Source organism: Thamnophis elegans, chromosome 4 (genome assembly GCF_009769535.1).
Source record: "Thamnophis elegans isolate rThaEle1 chromosome 4, rThaEle1.pri, whole genome shotgun sequence".
Classification (NCBI taxonomy): Eukaryota; Metazoa; Chordata; class Lepidosauria; order Squamata; family Colubridae; genus Thamnophis; species Thamnophis elegans.
This window is the reverse complement of record NC_045544.1, coordinates 71,746,342-71,771,243: the sequence shown is the minus strand read 5'-3', so window position 1 is coordinate 71,771,243 and position 24,902 is coordinate 71,746,342. Positions and strand designations below refer to the sequence as shown.

The window sequence follows — 24,902 nt, the reverse complement described above, 5'->3', positions numbered from 1 at the left end:
CTAATATGTGCCATCAAGAACAAAGGCAAATATACGTGTCCCGGGATAATGATGCGAGATCAAATTTGGGTTGGTCGCTAGGACCAGAGATTTACTCTTCTGAACTTTCGGACTCATGCTGGAGCGCATCTTCAGGAAATTTCTCTGTACTAGAATATGTGTTTTGGGCTGTTCTGTGATCGTGTTTATGTGGTGCCTTCCTATTGGCTGATTGGTGTGTTATATGTGCCATCAAACAACTCCTAGCAACCACATAGATAACCACCAAGATGATTTAAATTGTCCATCATATACTAGCCAGTTTGGTCTACTGGTTATAGCACTAAGGTAGAAACCCAGAGACTATCCTGCCTCAGTCAGAATGCCAGCTGGGTGACCTTGATCCAGTCACTCTCTCTCTCTGAGCCTAACTCACCTCTCAGGGTTGTTGTTGTGGTTCACCCCAGGAGGAGAAAGGTATGTTGGATAATAATAAAGGCGGGATATAAATAAATAAATAAATAAAAAGAAAGAAAGAAAGAAAGAAAGAAAGAAAGAAAGAAAGAAAGAAAGAAAGAAAGAAAGAAAGAAAGAAAGAAATTTCCGGGGATCAACACAGGTATACATAATTATGCAGATTGTTTTAATTTTTTGCCAATATGCTCATATAGAAATGCATAGTATGGACCCATTTTGCAGAAGCACTGGAGTGCTAACCAAAGTTAGAGTCAGTTTGGATCTTTAGAATATTTGTGGAGTTCTGAAGAACAGGAAAAAAATGGGTAATAAGTCAGGTCTCAATTTCTCATGTTACTACAGTACAAAATAAAAATTAAAAACAAATCTTTCACAGGATTTTTCTCCTAGAAAACTAAAAACTGAATTTTCATTTGCTTTTGCTTTTAGCAGAGTGATCTTTTAAAATGTTTTCATTTGTGTACCCAAGCCTAATTTTATTGCAACTCAAATAATGCTTATATTTTTAATTGTGGCTCTTTGATTTAAACTTTTTAGAGGACCATATCTGAAAATGGAAGTTTTAATCAAGAAGCAAACTGTATTTCTCTTGATTGTGTGTGTTTAGATCAGTATCAATTTTTAGCAGCCAGGTAGACAAGACATTTTCCAGGATGATCTGTTCCCATTCAGGCCCTTCATCTCCCAACGGTGTACCCACCACCTCGATAATCAAATGGATCCATTTTGCTGGTGGTTCTCCTTTTTTTTCCTTCCACCTTTTCCAGCATTATATGTTTCTCAGGAGAATTATTCTTGCCAAAATATGTCCAGAATATAACAATCTGAGTGTCATCATTGTTCTTTGAGCAAGGACTCCTGATTGATTTGTTTTATAATCCATTAACTTATTTTCTTGGCTATCCATGCTTTTCTCAGAAGTCATCTCCAATGCCATAGTTCAAAAGCTTCAATGCACTGTCTATCCTGCTTCTTCAAAGTCCAGCTTTCACTTTCATAGAGTGTCATAGGGAAAACCATTTCCTGTGTTTTTCTGATTGTGTCTCAGCATGTCACAGCATGTGAATATCTTTTCCAAGATTTTATTAATACTGTACCAAGTGTTAGTCTGTGATATATTTCTTGACCGCTGGTTCATTTATTGTTGATAGTTGATAACTATAATGCAGAAACTACTCACCAGCTCAATATTTTAATTGTCAGTTCTAAGACAGGTTGCTATACCAATTTTTATGTGCAGCACAGAAGGAGTTTTGATCACACTGTTCCAGCTGCCAACTTGACAGTTTTTTTTACTATATCCTGCAGATACCTTGTCTATAAGCAAATGTTAAGAAAAGTGGCATCAACTGCTTCAAAAAGGGCAACTTTAATTGAAGATTAGAGGCAGGAGGAAGTAGCTGCCTGCCCTGATTCTTTATTATTTTACAACTTTCATGTGAGAGTTTACTTGTCCTATAAATGGAAAAGATATTTTAATTAAAAAAAAACATGCTCAGTGATTATAGTTTGCAGGCAAAGAAACAGGTCCTCCTCTGAAACAACAATCTGCTAAGCACAGAATTCACTATGTCTCCAAGACCGTTTCTTTTTCCTCCTAGGACTGGATATTATTTAATATTGAGAAGACAATTACTCTGGATCTTAAAATAAGACCATTTTAACATTTTATTGACCGACGTGCCATTGTACTGAGCATCATATATTTTATGCTCTTCCTAGTAAAAAGTAGTGCATGCTTATTAATATCCACTAAACTTTCATTTTAATTTTTAATGATGCTTTATTATTGAATTTTCTTTGTTGTTTCAGTCCATCTTGACTGTGAAAAAGATAGAAGTACAGAGGCATACTGTATATACAATAATTGTGCAGGTGTGCTTTCAAATTATTATAAAGGTGTGGAATGTGAAGCCTATACATTTTATGAATTTGGATGCATTAAACTGATACATCTACTTTTGATAATGTTTATAATATTTATAAATACAAATTCCAATCTGAACATGCTCAAAATACTTAAGTATCAAAGGGAAATTAATATTTCTTCAAATATCATAATCTTAGTAACTTCCACTATCACCATCAACCTCACTTTAGACTGAATTACGGAATCAAACCTCTTCCTTAATGTCATGATACAGCTACACAATAGGCACATAAATACAAGAGACCTGTAGCTTGTTAAGCATATCTACAGATTTCCAACTTCCATCCAGAAGTTGTTATTAAATTTAGTATTCATTGCTAAGCTCTATAACCACATTTTTTTTGACCTGACTTGACAGATACTGAGATAATGGGATTAAACCTGGCAATTAGAAGACTGAATCATAGTCAATAAAACCAACAAAAATATCAACTGAACCACATCAACTCGCAGGAAGGACTTGTTAAGAACGACAAACTATAAAAACAGACACTTGTTTATCCACAGCTCATGCCGCTGAAACACATGAGTAAGCTATTGAAGAGCCCAATGGACAACAACACTGTACTTTCTCAGGCACTAGGTGGCAGCAGGCTCATGCTTACATATCAATAACACCCAACCTGAAGCAGATTCTCATAATAAGCAATAATCTTGGAATGATACTAACACAGGAAATGGCTCATGCTACAATTTCCCTACATTTACACCAAGAGTACCATCACGCAAAAGTAACGTCAACTACAAGATCAGAGCTACTGTACTTTTACCTATGTATGCCATCATCTGTCAACAGTGTCTTCTCAGTTCCATAACAACTTTAACTGGAGGAAATTTGTCAACAGGCTGAATTTAGGAGGGAAGGTAAAGATAATTTTCCCTATTAATATTATTTAATAGAAGAGCATAAGTGAAGAAATGGATCAGCTCCTCCCTGCCCATGCTTGTATTTTAAATCTTTCTCTTCCTTACAAGTGATCAGCGGTGATACAATTATAGGATGTAAAATTATATGTAGTTGTAAGCTACCATATACTGGTAGTCCTCAACTTACGACCAAAATTAAGCCCAACTTTCCTGTTGCTAAGTGAAACAGTTGTTAAGTGAGCTGCACCCCATTTTATGACCTTTTTACCTTAATGTTAAGCAAATCACTGCAGTTGTTAAGTGAATCATGCCATTGTTATGTGAATCTGGCTTCCCCCATTGATTTTGTTGCCAGAAGCCAGCTGGGAAGGTGTGCAAATAGTGATCAGATGACCCCAGGGCAATGATACTGTCATAAATACATGCCAGTTGCCAAACACCTGAATTTCGATCACATGGCTATGGGGAGGTGTTACAATGTAAATGTGAAAACCAGTCATAAATCACTTTTTTCAGTGCCAGTGTAACTTTGAAGGATCACTAAATGAATGGTTGTAAGTCAAGGATTACCTGTAGCAGTTCTGCCCCCTACAATCCCAACAACAATCTTTTAAGATTGGCTTATCTTATTAGCTCAGCCAACCCTCTTTAGAAATTGAATCAGAGGAGAAGCTAAAAAATAATAGCTTGCTCTCAACCCTAGGCTTATGAAGGAGTTGTGTTTTTAATCAAAAACTTCCTACTTCATATATGGCCTTATAATTACAGTGCAACAGTTTTCCAGAAGCAGAACATTTTTCTCATTACTGTTAAAGCTATTCACAATCAATTTGTATTTACTCATAGGATTCAAGAGTACTGTTGTTCTTTATTAGGAAAAAATTAATAAACTATCACATTGCTTGCTTATTTCATTGAAATGAAATGGAACTGAGGCTAATTAGTCAGTAGTATTGCATGCAGGCAAGGGAGTTATTAAAACCTAAGATAAAATTTAATTGAAGAAGAAATTACTGATACAGAAGGATACCATCTCAATTATTTAATATGCCTTAATTAGAGGTTCTAATAAAAGCAAGCATGTAAAAAGTCTGGTAAAGTTAATATGTGGTCAGGAACGTGTAAGTAAAGGTTTTCAAGAATCATGTAGATTAAAACTATTTTTAAATTAAGACTGTCGGGTGCCCTATACCAGTTCTTACCAGTAAGAAACATGCCATTGCCATATACTGAATTCCCTTATATTTGAATCAGAGGTGGATTGATCCCGGTTCAGCCCGGATTGGGCGAACTGGTAGTAGCAACGGCAGGAGGTTCCGCCCACCTACTTCTGTGCATGTGCAGAAGCGTCACACATGTGCATGAGCACGCCTGAACTGGTAGTAAAAAAATTGGCAAGCAACCACTGATTTGAATCACTGTTGTCGATAGTTCTTGGACCATTAACACTGATGTCAAAGACCTGAATTTCAATCTCATCCCTCCATGAAGATTTTAAAACCATTTAAGGTATATCTGAGATAGTATGCTTACCTGTGCTCCAGTGAAAGGTACAAATATTTAATTACTGTTCCTGAAATATAACTTCATTGTAAAATCTACTGCTATGCCATTAAAATAGTAATTCTTAATCAAAATATTTAAATGTAAGCCAGTGGTTTCCACAAGTTTCCACCTTTTGTAGGTATATCACTGTTGCATGAACTACAAAGAAGTGGGACTTCAGTTGCATTTCTGTGACTGTCATCTTGCCTCTTTTGACACCCCTACCCCATTCACCGCATGAATGCCAAGTAAAAAAGACCGTACAATGTTGTCATTATATTTTTGTTTGAAAGAGAATATTCAGATATTTGGTGCTGGCGGCAACATAAACGGGGGGGGGGGGGGGGACTCCGAAATGCATTCTATTCTGATATCTCACAAAGGTAGAGTCAACTAGGCATTGGATTTATTTTTTTTGTAGCAACATTCAGATATAGCAGAAGGCTTTTGTAGCAGCTGGGGTTTTGTTAAATTTGATCAAAGAAAGACATATTTTAAGTATTGCTCGGTTCTTTGCATTAAAGCAACACAGTATGTTTATGTCATGGATTAGCCTGGGTATATATAATAAATATTCAGGCAAGAGAAGCCCAATGCACAAATATAGGCTAGGTGATACCACGTTCAACAGCAGTAAGCATGAGAAGGATCTAGGAGTCCTAGTGGACAATCACTTAAATATGAGCCAGCAGTGTGCTGCAGCTGCCCCAAAAGCCAATGCATTCCTGGCCTACATCAAAAGAGGGATTAAGTATCAAGCTCACATGAAGTGTTAGTACCACTTTATACTGCACTAGTAATGCCACACTTGTGTACAATACAAAAAAGATGTTGGGACTCTAGAAAGAGTGCAGAGAAGAGCAACAAATATGATTAGGGGACTAGAGGCTAAAACATATGAACTGGATATGGCTAATCTAACGACGAGAAGGACTAGCAGTGACATGATAGCATCTTCCAATATCTTGAGAGGCTGTCACAGAGGGTAGGGTGTCAACCTATTCTCCAAAGCACCTGAGGGTGCAGGACAACGGATAGAAATTTATTGAAGAGAGATACAACCTAAAATTAAGGAGAAATTTCCTGTCAATGAGAACCACCCTTTGAGTAATCATTGTTGAACACCAGCAATCCTAAACAATCACACTGCCTTTCTCTGCCCCATCCTGGTGCCTCATATATACACGTTTGTATGGAGAGAGAATATGTATGAAAGAATGGATTATTATTTGCGCTCACACATTTTAGATTAATTAAAATCTGACAATCCACTAAATGGTGTATAGAGGTGGAAATTGCTACATGTGAGTTAAAAGATTTAAGCAAATAATTGTATCAATATTTCATCAAATGGAATTTTCTTCCACTATCCACTTTACTTATTTATATGCAAAATTCCCAACCAACATACATGCAACTCTATTGATAAAACATCCCTGATATCAATCTAATTTCAACCTCCAGGATTTTAGATAGTGATTTTTAAAACATTTGTACCTTTTTCTCTCATTCATCTATTTCCTATTTCCAAGTATTTATTTATTCCCACGAATAAACTGAATTTGATTTTATGATGATGATTGTGTCACTGCTAATTCAAAATGAGAAATAAAATATAGTAATTGCACATTCAATCAGCAAGATAATTATTTTAAATAGTCCTATGGAGACTTAAAGGTTGCACTTTACAGCACAGAGAAATGTAATTTGAAATGTTTTAGCTTTTATCAAAAGTGAAAAAGAAGGAATATCAAATGGCATCATAGAATAGGGTTCTGTCCACATCAGAGATACACATGAATGGTGAGAAATATTTCCTTTGATTTTAATAACTGGCAGAAGAAGATTCACATAACTTCTACTAAGTTAACCAAGTCACAGAGGAATCACTTTGTGGGATCAGAATCCTGATACCAGTGTCATTCTGTCACTTATCTCTTCAATTCCTCTGCCACCCAGGGCAAGAGATGCAGAGGGATAGACTCACTCCACCTTTTTCCCAGCATTACTGTAGATATAGGGGTGGGAGGTGAAAATAGATATTCAACCAACTCTCAAGTGATAGGAGTCATTTATCCCACTTTTCTCCCTGTTCCTTCTCTTGCCCACTTTGGCAAGAAAGAAAGAAGGAAAGCAAGTCTTTTCCATTCCAGTTTCCTAGCATCAAACAGATCTGCTTCTGCCAACTTAGTGGCTGCTAAAGAGATGCAGCCCATCATCACTGCTTCTCTTCCAAAAAGAGAAAGGAACTGGAAGGACCTCAGGTTTGGCTGGAATTCCGTGAGAAGCTGCTCATGGCTCCCTTACTGAGCTGCTGGCTACAGAGACCATCCCCATGGCTTGAGTGTGCAGCACAGTGTCCTGGATGCATTCCTCTATGCTGCTTTCAATAGATGAATATTATGTTATATAATATTTATCTATGTGTTCGAGAGTTAATACCCCCTTCAGGGAATTCAGTCAATATTATGGAATGTTTAAACTTTCTTAAGAGTTTTCACCAACAGAAATTTGACACAGAGTTTTAAGTTCCATGAAAGAATAAAAGCTCATTCAGGCCCAAGAGACCAAAGAAACAATCAACTATTGCTGATAGTATAGGAAAAAGAAATGGAGTCAGGATAGCTGATTATTGGTTGATATGTTGAATGATAAGGGATACTGGTGAGGAAAGAAAAACTTTCTAAGTATGTCAAAAGTTCTTTCATTATTTTTAACATTAGCTGATTTAATATTATACACTGTGTCATTTGCCCTATCCTTTTCTTTTAAATTATCTATATACATGATCATATACAATCTTTCTTATATCAAATAACTTACTGTAACTATGTCTTTAGATTGTTAACTTTTGGGAAGATATTTATTTGCAAGTTTATACATGTGCATCTGTGTGAAAGTTTAAAAAAAGAATAGAGCGAACTCTGGAATAAGGCCCCTAGACCCTTTTCCTAGATAAATATTAAAGGATATCAACAAAAAAAAACATGATCTTTGAAATCTTTGACGATATCTTCAAGATAAACACAATTAAATCATGTGAATATATTTAAATGGAAAACACTCCCCCCAAATGAACACACACAGAAAAAACAGAGAAATCGCCACATAGCTGAAAGTCAATAAATTCCTTTTATTGGAACAAAGGTGAAAGGTGTGCTCAGTGAGGACATCTGCTTTTAGTTCCAGAAACTCTTTTCAATAGCAGAAGCACCTCTACTCTCCCCAGCACAGATATCAAGTTTTAACATGAAAAAAGTTTTGAGTTTGCTTATTAACCATTCTTGAATGAAGCCTGAACATCAACATTTAATGTTTTGAGAGGTTTGTTCTAAATTCAGCACAACTGTAACATTTCTTTGTTTTTACTACATTTGGAACTTCTATTATTTCTTATTTTTGTTTGAGTTATTTCATTAATTTAAACTGTTTTCCTGTTCAGTACTATAATTACATTATTTTATGCAGTGTACATTATAATCCTATGCTTTCTTTCTTGAAAATAAGTTATGCTTATTTTTCAGTAAGCATATTCAACAGAGCCTATTCTTCAGTAAACCCATTATTTCAGCCTTAGATTGCAATCTTGCACATTTTTCTTGTACATTTTTCTAATAATCCTATTAAATTCAATGCAACTTTCCTGTGAATTGTCATGAAGATTGCCCAATTAGTATTTTATTTGCAAATTTTGAATTCTACTATTTTCAGTTATATAATCAGATTGACACTTTAAGATATTTAGGAATGTTGGTCTTTCACAAAATAAACAATATAGTATTTTCATAAATTTCAGTGTAATTATTATTATTATGCTTGTGCCCAAAAGCAAATACAGTAACTACAATGAAGTTAATGTAAAAACAATAAATTCAGACCCACAAATTAAACAACATCCTTAGTTTTCATCCACAACCATCATTGAAATATAATCCTTGTAGCGAACAGTATTTGTTTCTGGATCTACTGCTGCTGAAAGCATTTCTTCCATTTCTTCCTGTGTAAAAGGCTCACCTGCAGCCAAAAAACAACAATTGCCTGTAGTGTTTCTACTACATAAACCTTCTAAATTATTGGTATTTTAGGGTTTTCAAACTATTTCAAAAGCGGTAAACATAAATCTGAATTTTAGGGGGAGGGGGGAAATTGTTACTGAGAATCCTATACTGACACTACCCGTTTCATATAACATAATTAAATTCAAATTTAAAATGTTTAACACGTAACATATAAATGATTATGATAAAATTCCAACCAGCAAGTATTAGATATTTTAGAATCTGCAAAAGCATTCTACCAAAATTCTTACATTGCAAATTGTCTACAAAATATTAGCTATATTGTAATATGTTGTAACATATTCTTGCTTCTGTTTTCTTTGCCAAATTGTTAATCATCAAAATGCTAATTTCCACCCCAACATAATATATTTTGAAGTTTCATTGGCATTTCAGATTTGCTGAAAGTTCAGTAATGGATGAAAATTGCTTTTTTTTTTATTAATCTCATCAATTCATCAAAGGTGGCAATGGGGAGACACTGTAAAATAGTTGATGAGATTTTCTGAAGAGAAAGAAAGAAATCTAAGGGTCAGCCAGGTCATGAACCCGGGCTGTCTAGCTGACAATTTCAGCGTTTTTAACCACTGAGCCATTGCACCCGCTTTGTCAGGAGATAGAACAGAAGCCAAAGAATGGAGAAGTTGAGATCTGAAATTCAAAGTTGAATGATTATGGCATAAACCAGCAGTGGTGGATCTTGGATGGCACGCATTGGATGGCACGCAATCTACGCATTGACAAAATTCATCTGTCAATTATAAATGGCCACACTATTTAGTTGTGGACATGTACTACGCCAATACATTATGTCATCCTAGTACTTGGGAAGAATTTGATGAAAATGAAGGCCAACGCCAACTAAAGAACTGGCAGCTGTGATTTCACGTTTTCATATATATAATATTTTTTCCTTTTCCTTTTTTATATATTATATAATGTGCTGTAATTATTTTCCTAAGCTCAATGATTTTATACAACTTGAAATGCATTGACATTTATGGTTTTCTTTTTTTATATTAATACTTTTTTTTTAGTAAGGCACACAAATTTGAATCAATGTGGAACTTACTGAATATGCCTCTGGATTGATAATGGGAAGGCATAAGCACTGTTTTATGAGGTTGGATTTTATTCTTCAGATAGGGATGGGTATACTTTTTTGTGAACAGGAGCAATATACATTTGTAGAATTCCAGGTACTTCCACAGGATTGTGAATAGCATCATATTCAACCTCCAGGTTGCCTTTCTTCCATTCTAAGGCCTATGGTAAGCTTATCTTCATACAGGTAGTCCTCATCTTATGACTGGTGGCTTAGCAAATGTTTGAAGTTCCAAAACACCTGAAAAGGGGGATTTATCACCTGGTGATAAACATTGCAGTCGCAGTTACAGCTGTTGGCCAGCAACTGTGTTTTACAACAGTTTTGCTGAAAACGACACTTCTTGTTTTTGGCAAAACTGTGCCCATGGCGAACCCTTGGTTTGCTTAATGGTTTGCAGATTTGCTTAAGAACTATTATGGTGGCAGTTGTTAAGCAAATTTTCCACAAAAACAGCTGCCAGAAAAAATGTCATACAATTGGTTTTGAAGCCATTAGGACATATAACTGTGATGGACAGGGTCAATTACAGTGGTATGTTGAGGACTACCTGTATTCTGTGTCACACAGATACACTCAAATTCATATGCAGAGTACAAATATTTTTTCCTAAGCAAATAAAATTAGTTTTAGTAAATATTTTGCTAAAGTTTTACCTTCTTCAGTCATATACTTTACCAAATCATCTTTAGCTAGATGTCCAGATTTATTCTGATCCAAAACCTATAAAATGGAACACTAAATGTAAATTTTATTCTTATTGCCTTGAAGTTTAAGAAATTCCCCCATATATGGATTGATACAAACCTCAAAAGCACGTAAAAGAACATCTTCTGGAATTGGACGGTATCTAAAATAATACAGTTAATAAAATAGTTATATGTGTATCTATGATCTGACTGCTACTTTGAAACAGCCTTGCAGCTCTTTTTACCATAAATTTTAAAGCTTAAAACTTTAAAAAGCTGGCAAATTTGTTTGTGAAATCAGTTTTACTTATTTGATTTCTATCCTGCTGCAAATCTAGATCAATTCTTGACAGTTTACCTAATTGGTAATTTATTTGAGATTTACCTGAGCAAAGTAAAATATTCACCATAAAATAATAATAATAAAATAAAAATAAATAAAACTAAAAACTTGAAATAATCCACAAGAACAATTTCAATAAATGCCTACTTTAGAAAATAAATATTGTGAATCTTGTGGTAATCTGACAAGACATTTCTAGTAAAATGAAAAAACTATTTGCCATATCTAATACAGCAGGTAACCTCTGCAATAAATGATGAAATGCACAGGTACAGTATAGGTGGTACCTTGCTCAACAGTAATAACTGTGAAAGGGATCTTGGAGTCCTAGTGGACAACCATTTAAATATGAGCCAGCAGTGTGCAGCAGCTGCCAAAAAAGCCAACATAGTTCTAGGGTGCATAAACAGAGGGATAGAATCAAGATCACGTGAAGTGTTAATACCACTTTATAATGCCTTGGTAAGGCCACACTTGGAATACTGCGTTCAGTTTTGGTCACCACGATTTAGAAAAGATGTGGAGACTCTAGAAAAAGTGCAGAGAAGAGCAACAAAGATGATTAGGGGACTGGAGACTAAAACATATGAAGAACGGTTGCAGGAACTGGGTATGTCTAGTTTAATAGAAAGAAGGACTAGGGGAGACATGATAGCAATGTTCCAATATCTCAGGGGTTGCCACAAAGAAGAGGGAGTCAAACTATTTTTCAAGGCACCTGAGGGTAGAACAAGAAGCAATGGGTGGAAACTAATCAAGGAGAGAAGCAACTTAGAACTGAGGAGAAATTTCCTGACAGTTACAACAATTAATCAGTGGAACAGCTTGCCTCCAGAAATTGTGAATGCCCCAACACTGGAAGTCTTTAAGAAGATGTTGGATAGCCATTTGTCTGAAACAGTATAGGGTTTCCTGCCTAGGCAGGGGGTTGGACTATAAGACCTCCAAGGTCCCTTCCAAGTCTGCTGTTGTATTGTATTGTATGTATGACCTCCTGAGGTTATTGAAGTATAACTCTCAATATCTGCATTACTGAGAATATTGGGTGGTATTGCTGTTAATGGTTTAGCCATATATGGAGGACCACAGATTTCTCTCCTGACTGAAGGGATTACCATGTATTTTGAACAAAGTATAGCCAACTTAACAGTACTGATACTGTAATAAACCCAAACCCATTTCATGGTTGCTAAAAATATTTTAAGTTTATTTTATCACAGAGAAGTTTGTTCTTTAAATTGGATAAAAATCTCTCATATATGCATAACCAAGTTTCACAAACTGAAATCCTTTCTGTTTGTTACCTTCTTTCCATTAATACTCTAGTCATCATAGGAAGAAATTTTTCCAAACGAATAAATCCAGTTGGTTCTTCTTCTTCTACCTAAAAAATATCATAAATGATGATTTATTGGAAAATGAATCAGAAACTAATCTGAAATTACACCATCTTAAATTAGACTATAATATATTGTGGGAAGTTATCATCCAGCCCTCTCCCAGAAAAATGAAATATCCTAGGAAATATTGAAAAGGCAGAATATTTCTCTGGATGTTAAAAGAAACATGTTTTAAAAGACAGAATAGTTGCCTATAGCTTTCTGCCCATCCCCAGCTAATGGGCCATTAAGATGGCCCGGCTAGCCCACTTTACATAATAAAGACTTCTCCTCACTGCAGCTGTAGGGGGAAGGGATATTACTCAACTGACCACAAGGCATCTGAGAACTCATCACAGCCTAGAGAGTAGCCCCTGCATGGCACCATGGGAGTTTGATAACCAGTCAGAATACATTTCTTACACAGGAACAGGAAACAGAGAGGTGGGACTAAACAGGGTATAAAAAGCCTAGCAAGCCCCTTCCTCAGCCCTTCTCTTCTTCACCTACATTGAAACATGTGATCACCTTTTCTGGTCAGGGCTCAAGCCATGTGGCCCTGTCCAACAATAAACCATCTTTCCAAGCAGCCTCCATGTCTCCAGTGTCTTCTTCCCCACTTGGAGCTGAACCCAGAAGGACATTTCTTTCAACAATATGAAATAGAAAAAGAACAACCTTGTTCTCTGTAGGAATGCTAAGAATCATCCATTAACTAATATTGTGGAGAGTGATACCTTTCATGTAACCTAACAGAGAAAAAAAAGATTTGCCAAATCAGACCTCATCTTTATTTCCTCACCAATCAATTAAACATGACTGTGTTCTTCTCATCTACATGTTCAATATGCAAAATATTACATGTGTATGCAAAGGACATATATTTCTAGCTACACAGACATGATCATGACGTGATGAGTTTTGTTCCTTGTGAGCTCTCAAGTTTCCTCTTTCCGCTATTTATTCAAAATAGACAGTGATTAATATATGGATGTACATGTGTGTGTGTGTGCGTGTTTGCAGGTATATATTTATTTATGCAGGTATATAGCATGTGTACATGTGTGTTATGTATGTGTTTGGGTAAATATACACTTTCTCTTTAGAGCATGCAACATAATTTCATTTTTAATGTGAGCCAGTGTGCTCACAGTAAAAAAAAAGATAATTAAAAAAAGTTAGTTATCTATCCTATCAATGCAGCAGGGAGGTTGGTTTATGAAAGCTTGAGTCAGCTATTGCACAAACAGGAGTAGCAGAATGCCTGAGGTTGTCATTAGAGATCTAAACTAAATGTATTCTGATAAGTATAATTACAGATTTGCAACCTCCATCAAAAAAGTTACCCCTAGGGTTCATTATCTCTCTGTATCATTTCTGTTGTTCTACTGCTACACAAAAGGCACACTACATTACATTCCCCACCCCCCTTCTCTACATTCATTCTTGGTATCTCCCTTTAAACTTTTTTTAAAAGTTGCATTTGTTTTTAAAAGGTTGTGAATGGGAATTTAAATAAAGAGATCTGCTTTATTGCTAAGCAATGAGATAATGGAAGCAGATAAAGTAAAGGTTAAGTCTCATATGGTCTCATAAAGACTTATGATTTGGGAACGTGATAGGCAAATCAGCAGTACTGATGACCAATTAAAGGTGGGGAAGAAAGAAAAGAATGTTTTCTAGATGGGTTGAAAGATATAATTCTTTCTTTTATCTAGTATATTTAGTTTCTTGATCTGAAAGGGCTGAGAGATAGAAAAGTAGCCAAACATCAAAACAAGCTTCTCCAGATTAAAAATGAGCATTTTTTAAAAAAAAAATGGTTTTAGGATCTTCTAATTATCTATTATTACAGCCATACATGGAGAAAGAATGTTGTAAGAATACATTTATGCAACATTGTCCTCTAGTAGTAAAATTATTTTTATGCAAAATATTTTTCCATTAAAACAAAGCAAAACATAAACAAAAATACTATGATTTTTAGAGTAACATTTATTAATGCAGTGCTATGTAGGTAGTCCTCAACTTACAACCACAATTGAGCCCAAAACTTAGGTTGCTAAGTGAGAAATTTGTTAAGTGAGTGTTGCCCCACTTTATGACTTTTCTTGCCACAATTGTTAAATGAATCACGACAGTTGTTAAATTAGTAACACTTGTTAAGTGAATCTGGCTTTCCCCATTGACTTGGCTAGTCAGAAGATCACAAAAGGTGATCATATGACCTTGAGACACAGCAACGTCTGGAACCTCCAGTCACAACCGTAATCCGTTCCAGGACTTCAGTCAGCACCCAATTTGGTCGTGACTGGAAGCAAGACTGACCACGCATATGGACACACACAAAAAAAGGTGTGGAAGGGAAAATCGCAGCGGCTGTGACTGATCACCACCCGAGTATATGTTCGTGAACAGAGTGAAACTTTTAGAGGACTTTTTGGTTGGCACCCAATTTAATCATGGTCAGAAGTGTTTGTAATCCGAGGTTCCACTGTACTAAGCATCTGAATTTTCATCAAATGATCTTGGGGATGCTTTAAAGATCATCTGTGAAAAACGCCACATAAGTCACATTTTTCAGACCATTCACTTTGGTCACTTAATGAACTGTTGTAAGTCAAGGACTACCTGTATATGGGGACAAATAATGCTACAGTAATTGTAGCTGACACATTTATATGTAGTTTTGCTTACTGATTGCCTCATTTAGCAACCATTTGAATTTATGATGGTATAAAAAAACAGCTTTGCAATCACTCCTCACATTTATGAACATTGCAGGAACCCCTTGTTACATGAATGACATTTGCATGCTTCCCAATCTGCTTGTGACAGAGTTAATAGAGAATGCTGAAGTAAAACCATAGGTCATGATTGTGTGATGTTACACTTAATGACTATAGTGACTCGCTTAATGACTGAATAGAAAGTGATGTAAGTCTATCACAGTCACATGATTTTCCATTTAACAAATGTGGTGCTTAGCAATGAAGTTGCTAGTCCCAATTATGGTTGCTAAGTGAGGACTACCTATCTCAAAGACTCTTAAAATCTTAGAAGGAGATTTAAGGGAGGTGGTGTCCATCCTTTCAGGTCATAAAACAAGAAGACTGAAAAAAAGAGACTGTATTAAAAATCAATATTTAGTATCCAAAACAGGAAATATCTTCTTTCTGAAACCATGAAATATATTATGTAAATGATGGACAACTGGAATTATAAACCATCCATGCATGATTGGATTACATCTCACAAGGTATGATAAAATGTGTTTGGTGAAAGCATGGAGAATTTGATTGGGAAGGCTTTAAGTGGAATCCTTCAGGGACAGAAATAAATCTCCTGAAGTACAGATCTCAGATAAAAAACTTGTACAATTTAGAAAGTGGGTGTACTGAAAGAAAGCTATTAAAAAAACACTGTGGGGGGAAAAATATCCCTTTTCACAAAGTACATAGCCTTCTGTAACTATATCCTTATGCTCAGAGTAAGAAAAGTAAACAAGCTGAATTTTAATTGTTAGTACAGAGAAGTAAATACAGTACGATCTAACAGATATAATGAAGACCTGGATGGAAAGTTTACCAGATCTGGAATACAACAATTGAAGGATACAGCTTGCTTGAAAGAAACAGAAGCAATATTGTAGAGGAGAAACAGTTGCATTGTACATTAAAACTATCAATTCCTGCACAGATATCAAAATGAATGAATATGGCATGTTTAAAGCATCTAAGTTTTAGAAACAAAAAGAAACCCAAACAGAAGATATGGAAGAGGCTTTCCAAAACCAAATTGCAAATGTTTCAGAAACATACAATCATAGAAGACTTTTATACCATCTGTTGGGAGACAGACTTTGCCATTAATGAGTTTTCTATCATATTTCTGACTTGTCTTGCAGACAACTTTTTTTTTCTAGACTTATATACCGCTTCATAGGGCTTTCAGCCCTCTCTAAGCGGTTTACAGAGTTGGCATATTGCCCCCACAATCTGGGTCCTCATTTTACCCACCTCGGAAGGATGGAAGGCTGAGTCAACCCTGAGCCAGTGAGATTTGAACCGCCGAACTGCAGAACTAGCAGTCAGCTGAAGTGGCTGCAATACTGCACCCTAACCACTGCGCCACCTTGGCTCTCTAAAACTTTCTCTTTTAGTGGATGGAAGAGGGTATAAAAGAAGCTATCTTAACTTGATACTAACCAATATTGAAAATTCCAACACTATAATAAAATAGGGTGGCCTACATCTGTTTACTTATACTTTCACTCTTCAGGCTTAGTACTACACTAGTGGTCCCTCACTATTCTATATGAATTTAACATAATTTTAGCCTCTAGCTATTATTATAGGACCTCTAGCTATTATTACAAGATTAGCAAGATATTTCATTTGCTCAGTGAAATTCCTCGATATTGCATTTCTAATCCTTATTGATTTAGGAAAAGAGATCAGATTTACACGCAACATCTTTAAGTAACAGAACTTTAAAATTATGTAACACTACCTCTGCAAGCATATCATGGAGATCCGCCTCATTGGGACAACAGCCTAATGACCTAATGATAGTGCCAATCTCTCTGAAAAAGGAGAACATCTGATATTAAATACACAAGTCATGCAAATCTCTAATTCTGATTTATTTTATTCAATTGCCTCCCCATCAAGTATGCCTAGTTCATAAATTCATAACCACTGAAGCAACAGATAGAGGGAATTTAGTTGCCATGTCTTTAGTGAAGTAGGTTGGCTTATAGATTTAGTAAAATGTATAACAATTATATTGCTTTTAAGATATTCCAGTACTAACATAAAAATGTTAATTATTCTTTCTGTCTCCAAATACAATTAATTCACAGGACCTGAGCAAAAGAATGTGATGAATCTTTAAGGGCGCATTTGAACATAAACTGAATGTCTACTTAATTGAAATATAGTTCTGCAGTATTGAATTTAAATTCCTCTCATAACAAATCATTAGAATGTCCTAAAGTTATTCACTTTCTAAATGGATTTACACTAACTGGCCTATTCTAGTTTTACCTCATCACTGTGATAGTACATACATCTGGAGAATCAGTGGAGAGGACTTTTAGCAAAATAGAGCTTTCCCAAAGAGGAAGCAGTAAATCCTATCAGAGATAGGATTAAAAAACTGACTATTAAGAGATTACACAGTCCTGAGTAGGAGGTGGGAGGGGAGAAGAGGATCAGAGTAGCCACACCCTATAATTTTGTTGGGATATATCTAGTAGGTTAGAAGGTTATAGCTTTAGTTTAGTAAGATTATGTCCATTATTTGTAAATAAATAAAGCACTGGGCTTGGTTGGATTTCATTGTGTCATTTAGACTTGGGCCTAACAATCACCTACCCCAAATTTAGATACTACAGAATAACTCAATCTTGGTATTTATGGCTGTGGTAGGCTAGCCTTCCTCTACTTTGGTACCTCCAGACATGTAAATTTTAACTCCCAGTATTCTCAGCAATGATCACCTCAGAGAATTCTTTGAGTAAAATCCATGCATCCAGGGGACACCAGGTTGGAGAAGGCAGGATTAAGCTGCTATCATTTTTCTTATTGAATGGAAAGGGAGCACTGACATTTACTCATTTGCCAGGAAATGTGAGTGGAACATTAGTGGTCCAAAAACATGGTAAGTCACAAACAAAAAAGATAGAGTGTGTGTGTGTGTGTGCGCTCTCTCTCTCTCTCTCTCTCTCTCACACACACACACACACACACACACACTCTCTCACACACACAAAGGTACAGCCAATAATTGGCTTTCAAAAATACAAACAGTCCAGCACTAAAACAGTTTACTCATTTTCTTAATAAATCCCAGCAAAATATCCAGCTTAGCAATAAACTTTGCCACAATGAATAGTGGTTAAGAAACAAAAGGGTTGTGGCAATAAAACAAACAAAACAAACAAGGCAAAGGGGTTATAAGAAACCAACTGTAGGAAGAAAAGCTCAACAGAAATCTGGTAACTATAGTAAGCAAACCAAACTAGAACTTATCCTCTGTTAATTTTTGTCAAACCTAAATTTTCACACTTCAGGCTTTTCCTCCATAACAAAGAGAACAGAACTTCCCTCCCTTCTCCATTTGCCATTTATATGGTAAATGCAGATGTTTCCCAATCTCTGATTTGTGCTTAACATTAACTTCTTCTCTTATGCATTCAGCCAAACCATTCTGATCTCAGATTCCTGATTTCTGGGAAGTTTCCATTCTGCAATAGACAACCAACCACATTGGGGCTAACTTAATTAATCTAAAACCAATCAAAATGTTGCACATTTCTCTTTAAAATAATTGCCTTTACTAACCCACATTACTTTATCACTAGGGCTATTAATTCTTAACAGATGAGATTTTCCAAACCTGACATCCACAGTTTTATTACACTCGTGGTCAAACACTTCAAAGGCTTCGGTGATCTTCTTTTGGATTTCTGCTACTGCAGATTCTATAAAGCAAGGAATTAAAAATCAATCATAGTATACTTTTTGTCAAAATTAGCAGTAAAGTGTTCATTAGAAACAGCATAACAAACATTTTGAGCTTTCCAGAGTTAGCTTGGTTGTTAGGCATAATATAGGTATAGAAATAAATGGGACATAATTGATTGCCTTCATTCTGTTTTCACTGTCAGTCTGACTGTCACTGTCCCAATTTTCTCTTTTTCATCAATTCTGGATGTGAATGTCATCCCTCAATCTTGGTGCATTAATCATATGCTGAATGCAGTAAAAGAACCCTTTGATGGAAATAGAGGCTGTACCAGAATAAACTGAATGCTTTGAGAATAGTTTGGCATCAAGCAAGGAGTAAGATAATGTGTGATGTCTTCCTGATTGTTTAGGATGTTTATGGATAAAAGATGGGTGATGCTAGAGGTGTATGGATTAGTAATGTAAATAAATATGCATATACTCTTGAAGGTTGATAATCGTTGTTGGCCAGTACCTAAATTCCAATAGATTAGAACATAGGTTACTCAGGGTTGAATTATGGAGGCAGGTGCTCTCTGAGCTTGGTTATTTGTTTGCAGACATTTCAGCTAGGTAATATCACCAGTATGTATAAATAGGTGTTTGTTCCTTGTTTATGTACTGTTGTAATATAGTTCCTTGTGTAGGTGTGGGTCACCCATGGCCCAGTGCATAAGGGGGCATGCAGAGCCACGCTGAACCACACAGGAGAAAACAAACTCCTAAAACTCCATAACATCCTGATAGTTCATAACATAACATCCTGAGGTTCATTCTAGATATGCCTTACCCAATGACCCCAGGATATGACCATATATAGACAGAACTTCCCTGAGCAGTAGATTAGAAATTGTAGTTTTACAGGCTGTTTTTAAATCACATGCTGATTACTGATTTGCTCCTCCTGCCTTTGTCCTATCTCAATAAAAGGGGCTCTCAGACCCCCAATCTGGGTCGCTCCATCCCGAGAAAGATCGTGTCCTGTCTTTTCACCATATTGGCCTCATGGACAAACCACGGGAACATTACAATGTACAGTAGCTTGCTCTGCCACTGTTGCTGGGTGCATAGTTTTCTCCTTGGTAGTTTCTTCATTGGGACATTGTTTTCTGTTTGATTTATCTGGTGTTGATCCCTGCTTATCAGGGTGTTAGCTGCTGGAGAGGATGTGTTCTGGTCTTTTTATTTCCTTCTTAGCCTTTATGTTGTCTCTTTTTTGCTACACAATTTTTGATTTTTTTTGTTTCTTTGCCATACTCTTTCTAACTTATTTGTGATGTTCTAAAAAAAGTTGTTTACCCTGAAAAAGAAAAGATTGACATGCCTGTGTGAATGTGTTTTTATATACATAATATTTTAAATTAAACTGCTGGCATAGAAATTCCTAAAATAGATTCACAGTTGTGAGCTCCACCATGACTATACTCCATATCGTGTATTTCAGGGTGAAGTGGGAAACCTGTCTGGAGATTTGATCCATATTTAGACTAAACCCAGGTAGATCAATTGGACAAGTAAATTGTGATCAAATCTATTTTATTTCATTGAGCCTAGAACCAATGTAGACTGTTTTCCTCAATAAAACTAGCTATTGTAGGATCACAAAAAACAGGTAAAATTTCTAGATACAGCCCATTGTATCCTAAAGCAGTTTATCAAGGAACTTCTTAGAGCAGAAGTGTAGGGATTAAGAAGATAAACTACTTCTAGACTACTGCTTAATTTATAGAACCAATTGGAAACAGTGACTATAATATTAAATGAAAGTATGTGTGATGTCTACCTGATTGTTTAGGATGTTTATGAACAAAGGAACAGTTACAGAGGACAATGTAATGTAACAGTCATATTTGCTTTAATTAGTGGACACCCTACAAAGTTTGTATATGTGTGTATACCCACACAGCTACATAAATATGTATACACATGGGAATCAAATCTCTCTAGAATATCTGGGGTTTATTCAAAACCACTATTGAATACATATGAATATTGAATATGGACAAATGTAGTGCGAATCAGGAAGGGATAAATTTACACCAGCATTGTGAATAGTGAGATTTCTTATACAACAGTTCTACAGCAGTTCTACAATATTTTTGTTCCCTAATTCTTCACAAGCAAATAGAAGCCTGACTTGTGATTATCTTTATTTTTCTGCTGACTTTGAAATATTGAGAACACTATCAATCAATTAGTGATCCCACTAGTTGACCAATAGGTGAATACAAGGAACCTTATTCCATCAGTTTTATACTGTTGATCCCAGTAACAAAAATCCTCTTATCTACACAAAAAAGAAATAAATAGTAATCTAGTTCAGATCTGACCACATTTTCCACTTATGATGGATTGCTTATCGACATAGAGAAGTATAATGTAATATGGGACTTATTTATATAGAATACAGTAGGTTTGTTGCTGTTGTTTTTTAAAAGATTATCATATAAATGTATTGGAAATATATACATATTTGAATATTTACATTAGACAAGTATATATAGAATTGTATCTCTTTATTATAATGACATCATATTATGTTTTTGTTCCTTTGTTGCATTTCTTCATTTTTTTATTAAAACATTTTATGTGTTCCTTTTTGTTTTCTTTGTCAACATATTTATTTCCATCACTATTATCACTGTGTTTTGCTCTTTTATCTTTTCTTTTGTTAATAATTAGAAAACAATTTTTAAAAAGCATTAGGAACAATGCAGTTAGTTTTAAGCTTAGAGAAGAATAATTGCTGTCCTAAGTCTAGAAGACCAGGAGAGGCAAGAGTTCCTGGCAATGGGATAAATAGATAGCTTTAAATGTTTGCAAACCCAGTGAGTCAAAGAGAAAACACAGCTTTCTTATACTTTCAAAGAGACAAGCACCAAATCAAGTCACATTGTGAGAACATTACTATTACTAAAAAGAAGGGGTTTTTTTAGGTTTCTAAAACCTGCTAAAACAAATGTGATGCAAAAAAAGACTTTTGAATAACAGAACAGAACAAAATTAAACTGACAATAAAACCATAAGAATGAGGAAATCTTCCAGGAAGTAATTGAATAAGAAAATTAAAGAAGTAACAAAGAGGATAAGGAGGTTGCAGAACAGTTGAATAAGTTCTTTATTATTATTTTTTCTTTTTATTGTATACTACTATGACAGACTTAGTGGAATATCTGCATTTGTGTTAGTATAACCACAGACACATAGAGGTGCATACCAAAGAAAATAAATGATATATGATAACATAATAGATCCCACAGGATCTTGCAATGCCTTAGGTAGATTAAAAATCCCTGAAGAGTAATTATTAGTAATATGTTGACTGTTATTGTGCAATGTATTAAGACACTGAGTTCAACATCTCAAGAAAAGGACATATTACTGTTATAATAGTAGGTGTTATCTGGAATAAAACATGCAAGCGCACCTTTTTGGGGATAAGGATATTACAGGTAGTCCTTAACTCGCAACTATTTGTTTAGTGACAGTTTGAAATTACAACAGCAAGGAAAAAAGTGACTTAAGGCTGGTTTGTACACTTACAATGATTATAACATCCCCACAGTTCCATAATTAAAAGTTGGATACTTGGCAACTGGCATGTATTTATAACAGTCACGCTGTCCTGGGGTTATGTGATCACCATTTATAACCTTCTCAGCTAGTTTCAGACAAGCAAAGTCAATGGAAGCCAGATTCGCTTAACTGTGGCAAAAACATCATAAAATGGGGCACAACCCACTTAACAACTATCTTGCTTAGCAACAGAAATGTTGAGCTCAATTGTGGTCATAAGGTGTGGACTACCTATAGTGTATACATTACTGGAGTATTAGAAACATATTTTGATATTAGCAAACAATATGACAGTGTACTATCATATTTTAGTAGACAAGATGTATGTTCCCTAGATAACACTATTAAAAAGCGTTCTAACTAAAATAGTAAAAGTCTTCTGTCTTAGTATCTGAATCAGGAGTGTGATGTGGCTGTTTATTAGGCTATTGTAACAGGAGCATAGTATCCAGGTAGTCCTCAATTTATTACCATAATTGAGCCCAAAATTTATGTTGTTAGTGCGACATTTGTTAAGTAAGTTTTGCCCCATTCTAGGACCTTTCTTGTCACAGTGGTTAAGTGAATCACTGTAGCTGATAGGTTTAGTAATTTAGTTATGTGAATCGGGCTTCCCCATTGACTTTGCTTGTAAAAGGTTGCAAAAGATAATCAAATGACCTTGGGATACAGCAATGGTCATAAGCATGAATCAGTTGCCAAGCATTTAAATTTTGATGACACAATTTTGGGGAATGCTACAAAGGTTGTAACGGTAAAAAATGGTCATACAGTAATTCACTTTTTTCAGTACCATTGTAACTTTAAGTGATCCTAAATAAACTGTTGTAAGTTGAGGACTACCTATACTTTAGACTATGGCATTCAACATAGAAAATCATGTCTCTGAAAATCATGTCTTGTTTATGCTTCATTTTAGTAAGGATATTGTTAAACTAGAGGTTATCCACAAGAAAATGACAAAAATGATGAAGAATCAAGGTAGTATTGTTTTATGAGGGATAGAATAAAGAGCTATAATTACAATTTTAAAATGACTCAAGATTTAATTTCTCTTATTATCATTTATCTTTCTATTAGTACTGCTCAATAAGAAAACATATCCTTTGCATAAATCGGTAAGTTGTGGAAGTTATCTGCATGGTTCAGTACAGTCACAATAGTTATCGTCAAGACTATTTTTTTTTCTTTTTAATACATATAAAGTATACAGATAGAGTTATCCTGTTCATGTAAACTAATGTCTTTTATGTACTGCTACTCTTTATAATGAATATTCGGGATAGATATGAAGTCACTGACCAGTGGCAAATATTTGAAAAAGGTCTTTAAGATCTATACATTTTCTAGAAATTTCAACAGCTATATATTGTAAACACATTCCTATCCTATAATTTACAAATACTATGGTCAACATTTTAAAGACATGCCTGGATTTGTATACTTAAATGTTGCATTTGTGAATAAATCTGTTAAATCTTTCTTTTCTGATACATTTTAAGTAATTACACATTTCAAATTTTATCACTTTCTTTATCCAATTTGTTTGGATTTGGGAGAAAAAATGCACATGCTATCTTGGTTGCCCTAAGAATGTTAAAGCACTGTCTATGTTTGCAAAATAAACCTACCCATTATTCACATAAAGATGGTTCATTAAAACATCACATCTTGTTGTTTTCATGGCAAATTGAAGCATAAAATATCTACAGTCTACATTTTACACTAAAATATAGTTAGTCGCATTTGACTCAATATAATCCACAGGACAGTCACAGCAACAAGACCAGCTTTTGGTTCTTTACAGATGAGTGATTGTGAATCACACATGATTTTTAATAAGTCTAGGCACCAAATTTTTTTGTGGTGGTGGTGTTAACGTCATATTTTATATATCCATCTTAGGCTGAACTAAGAAAGTAGTTGCTCTGGACTATCTTGAGGGCAGCACTCCCAGTTCTCAAAGTAAGCAAATCAAATAATCCAACATCAATGAATGCTTTAAAATAGGAACGAAGCCTGCGGAGGGCACGAATTGCTAGAATTCTCTGTTATCGTTGATAACAAAAAGGCGTTTTGAAATCCAGAATTTTATCTCTAGACCCACAAGGGATGGAGGTTTTGTCCCGAGGATTCGTGTGAGGAAAGAAGGGAAAGAAAACCGGGACTCTACTGGGAGACTGAAGAAAGTCCTACAGAATATATATATATAAAGCCTTTTTAAAAAGTGTAGGAGATAGTCGGCTGGAGGTACAAATTAGAGAGGAAATGTTGGAGCTACTCTCTAAACTCCCGTACTTACCCGCAGCGCTTCCTTCACGCTCCTCAGTCGCCATGACGGTCTCTTAGCGGTCGCCATGGAGACGTTCGGCTCTCTCTCGGCTTTCCGTGCCTGCCTGCCTCCGGACTTTCAAGTGGAGGTGCAATTTCATTGCAGGCAAA

The 24,902-nt window shown here is 35.4% G+C and overlaps 1 protein-coding gene across 2 annotated transcripts; it reads right to left on the bottom strand.

Moving 5' to 3' along the window:
* Positions 1-8,031: 8,031 nt before the first annotated feature.
* Positions 8,032-24,796, bottom strand: EFCAB2 (EF-hand calcium binding domain 2). Of its 2 annotated transcripts, none has more exons than XM_032217099.1 (7): positions 24,739-24,796; positions 18,775-18,859; positions 16,885-16,957; positions 12,298-12,377; positions 10,769-10,811; positions 10,618-10,684; positions 8,032-8,812 (listed from the first exon to the last, which is right to left on the bottom strand). In XM_032217099.1, the coding sequence occupies exons 1-7, from the start codon at positions 24,794-24,796 to the stop codon at positions 8,697-8,699; spliced, it is 522 nt and encodes a 173-aa protein (XP_032072990.1). In that variant the 3' UTR covers positions 8,032-8,696. The 2 variants fall into 2 exon arrangements, with proteins under 2 accessions (XP_032072990.1, XP_032072991.1); XM_032217100.1 differs by having other exon boundaries at positions 24,763-24,796.
* Positions 24,797-24,902: the final 106 nt, after the last annotated feature.

Bases quoted from the DNA above. Each gene is read 5' to 3' on its own strand.
- EFCAB2 (XM_032217099.1), bottom strand. From the start codon at position 24,796: ATGGCGACTGAGGAGCGTGAAGGAAGCGCTGCGGGTAAGTACGGGAGT. The intron at 10,685-10,768 runs GTTTGTATCAAT...TCCATTTTATAG, and splicing joins TTCTTTTACGTGCTTTTGAG to GTTTTGGATCAGAATAAATC. The intron at 8,813-10,617 runs GTAAAACTTTAG...TTTTGGCTGCAG, and splicing joins AAAGTATATGACTGAAGAAG to GTGAGCCTTTTACACAGGAA.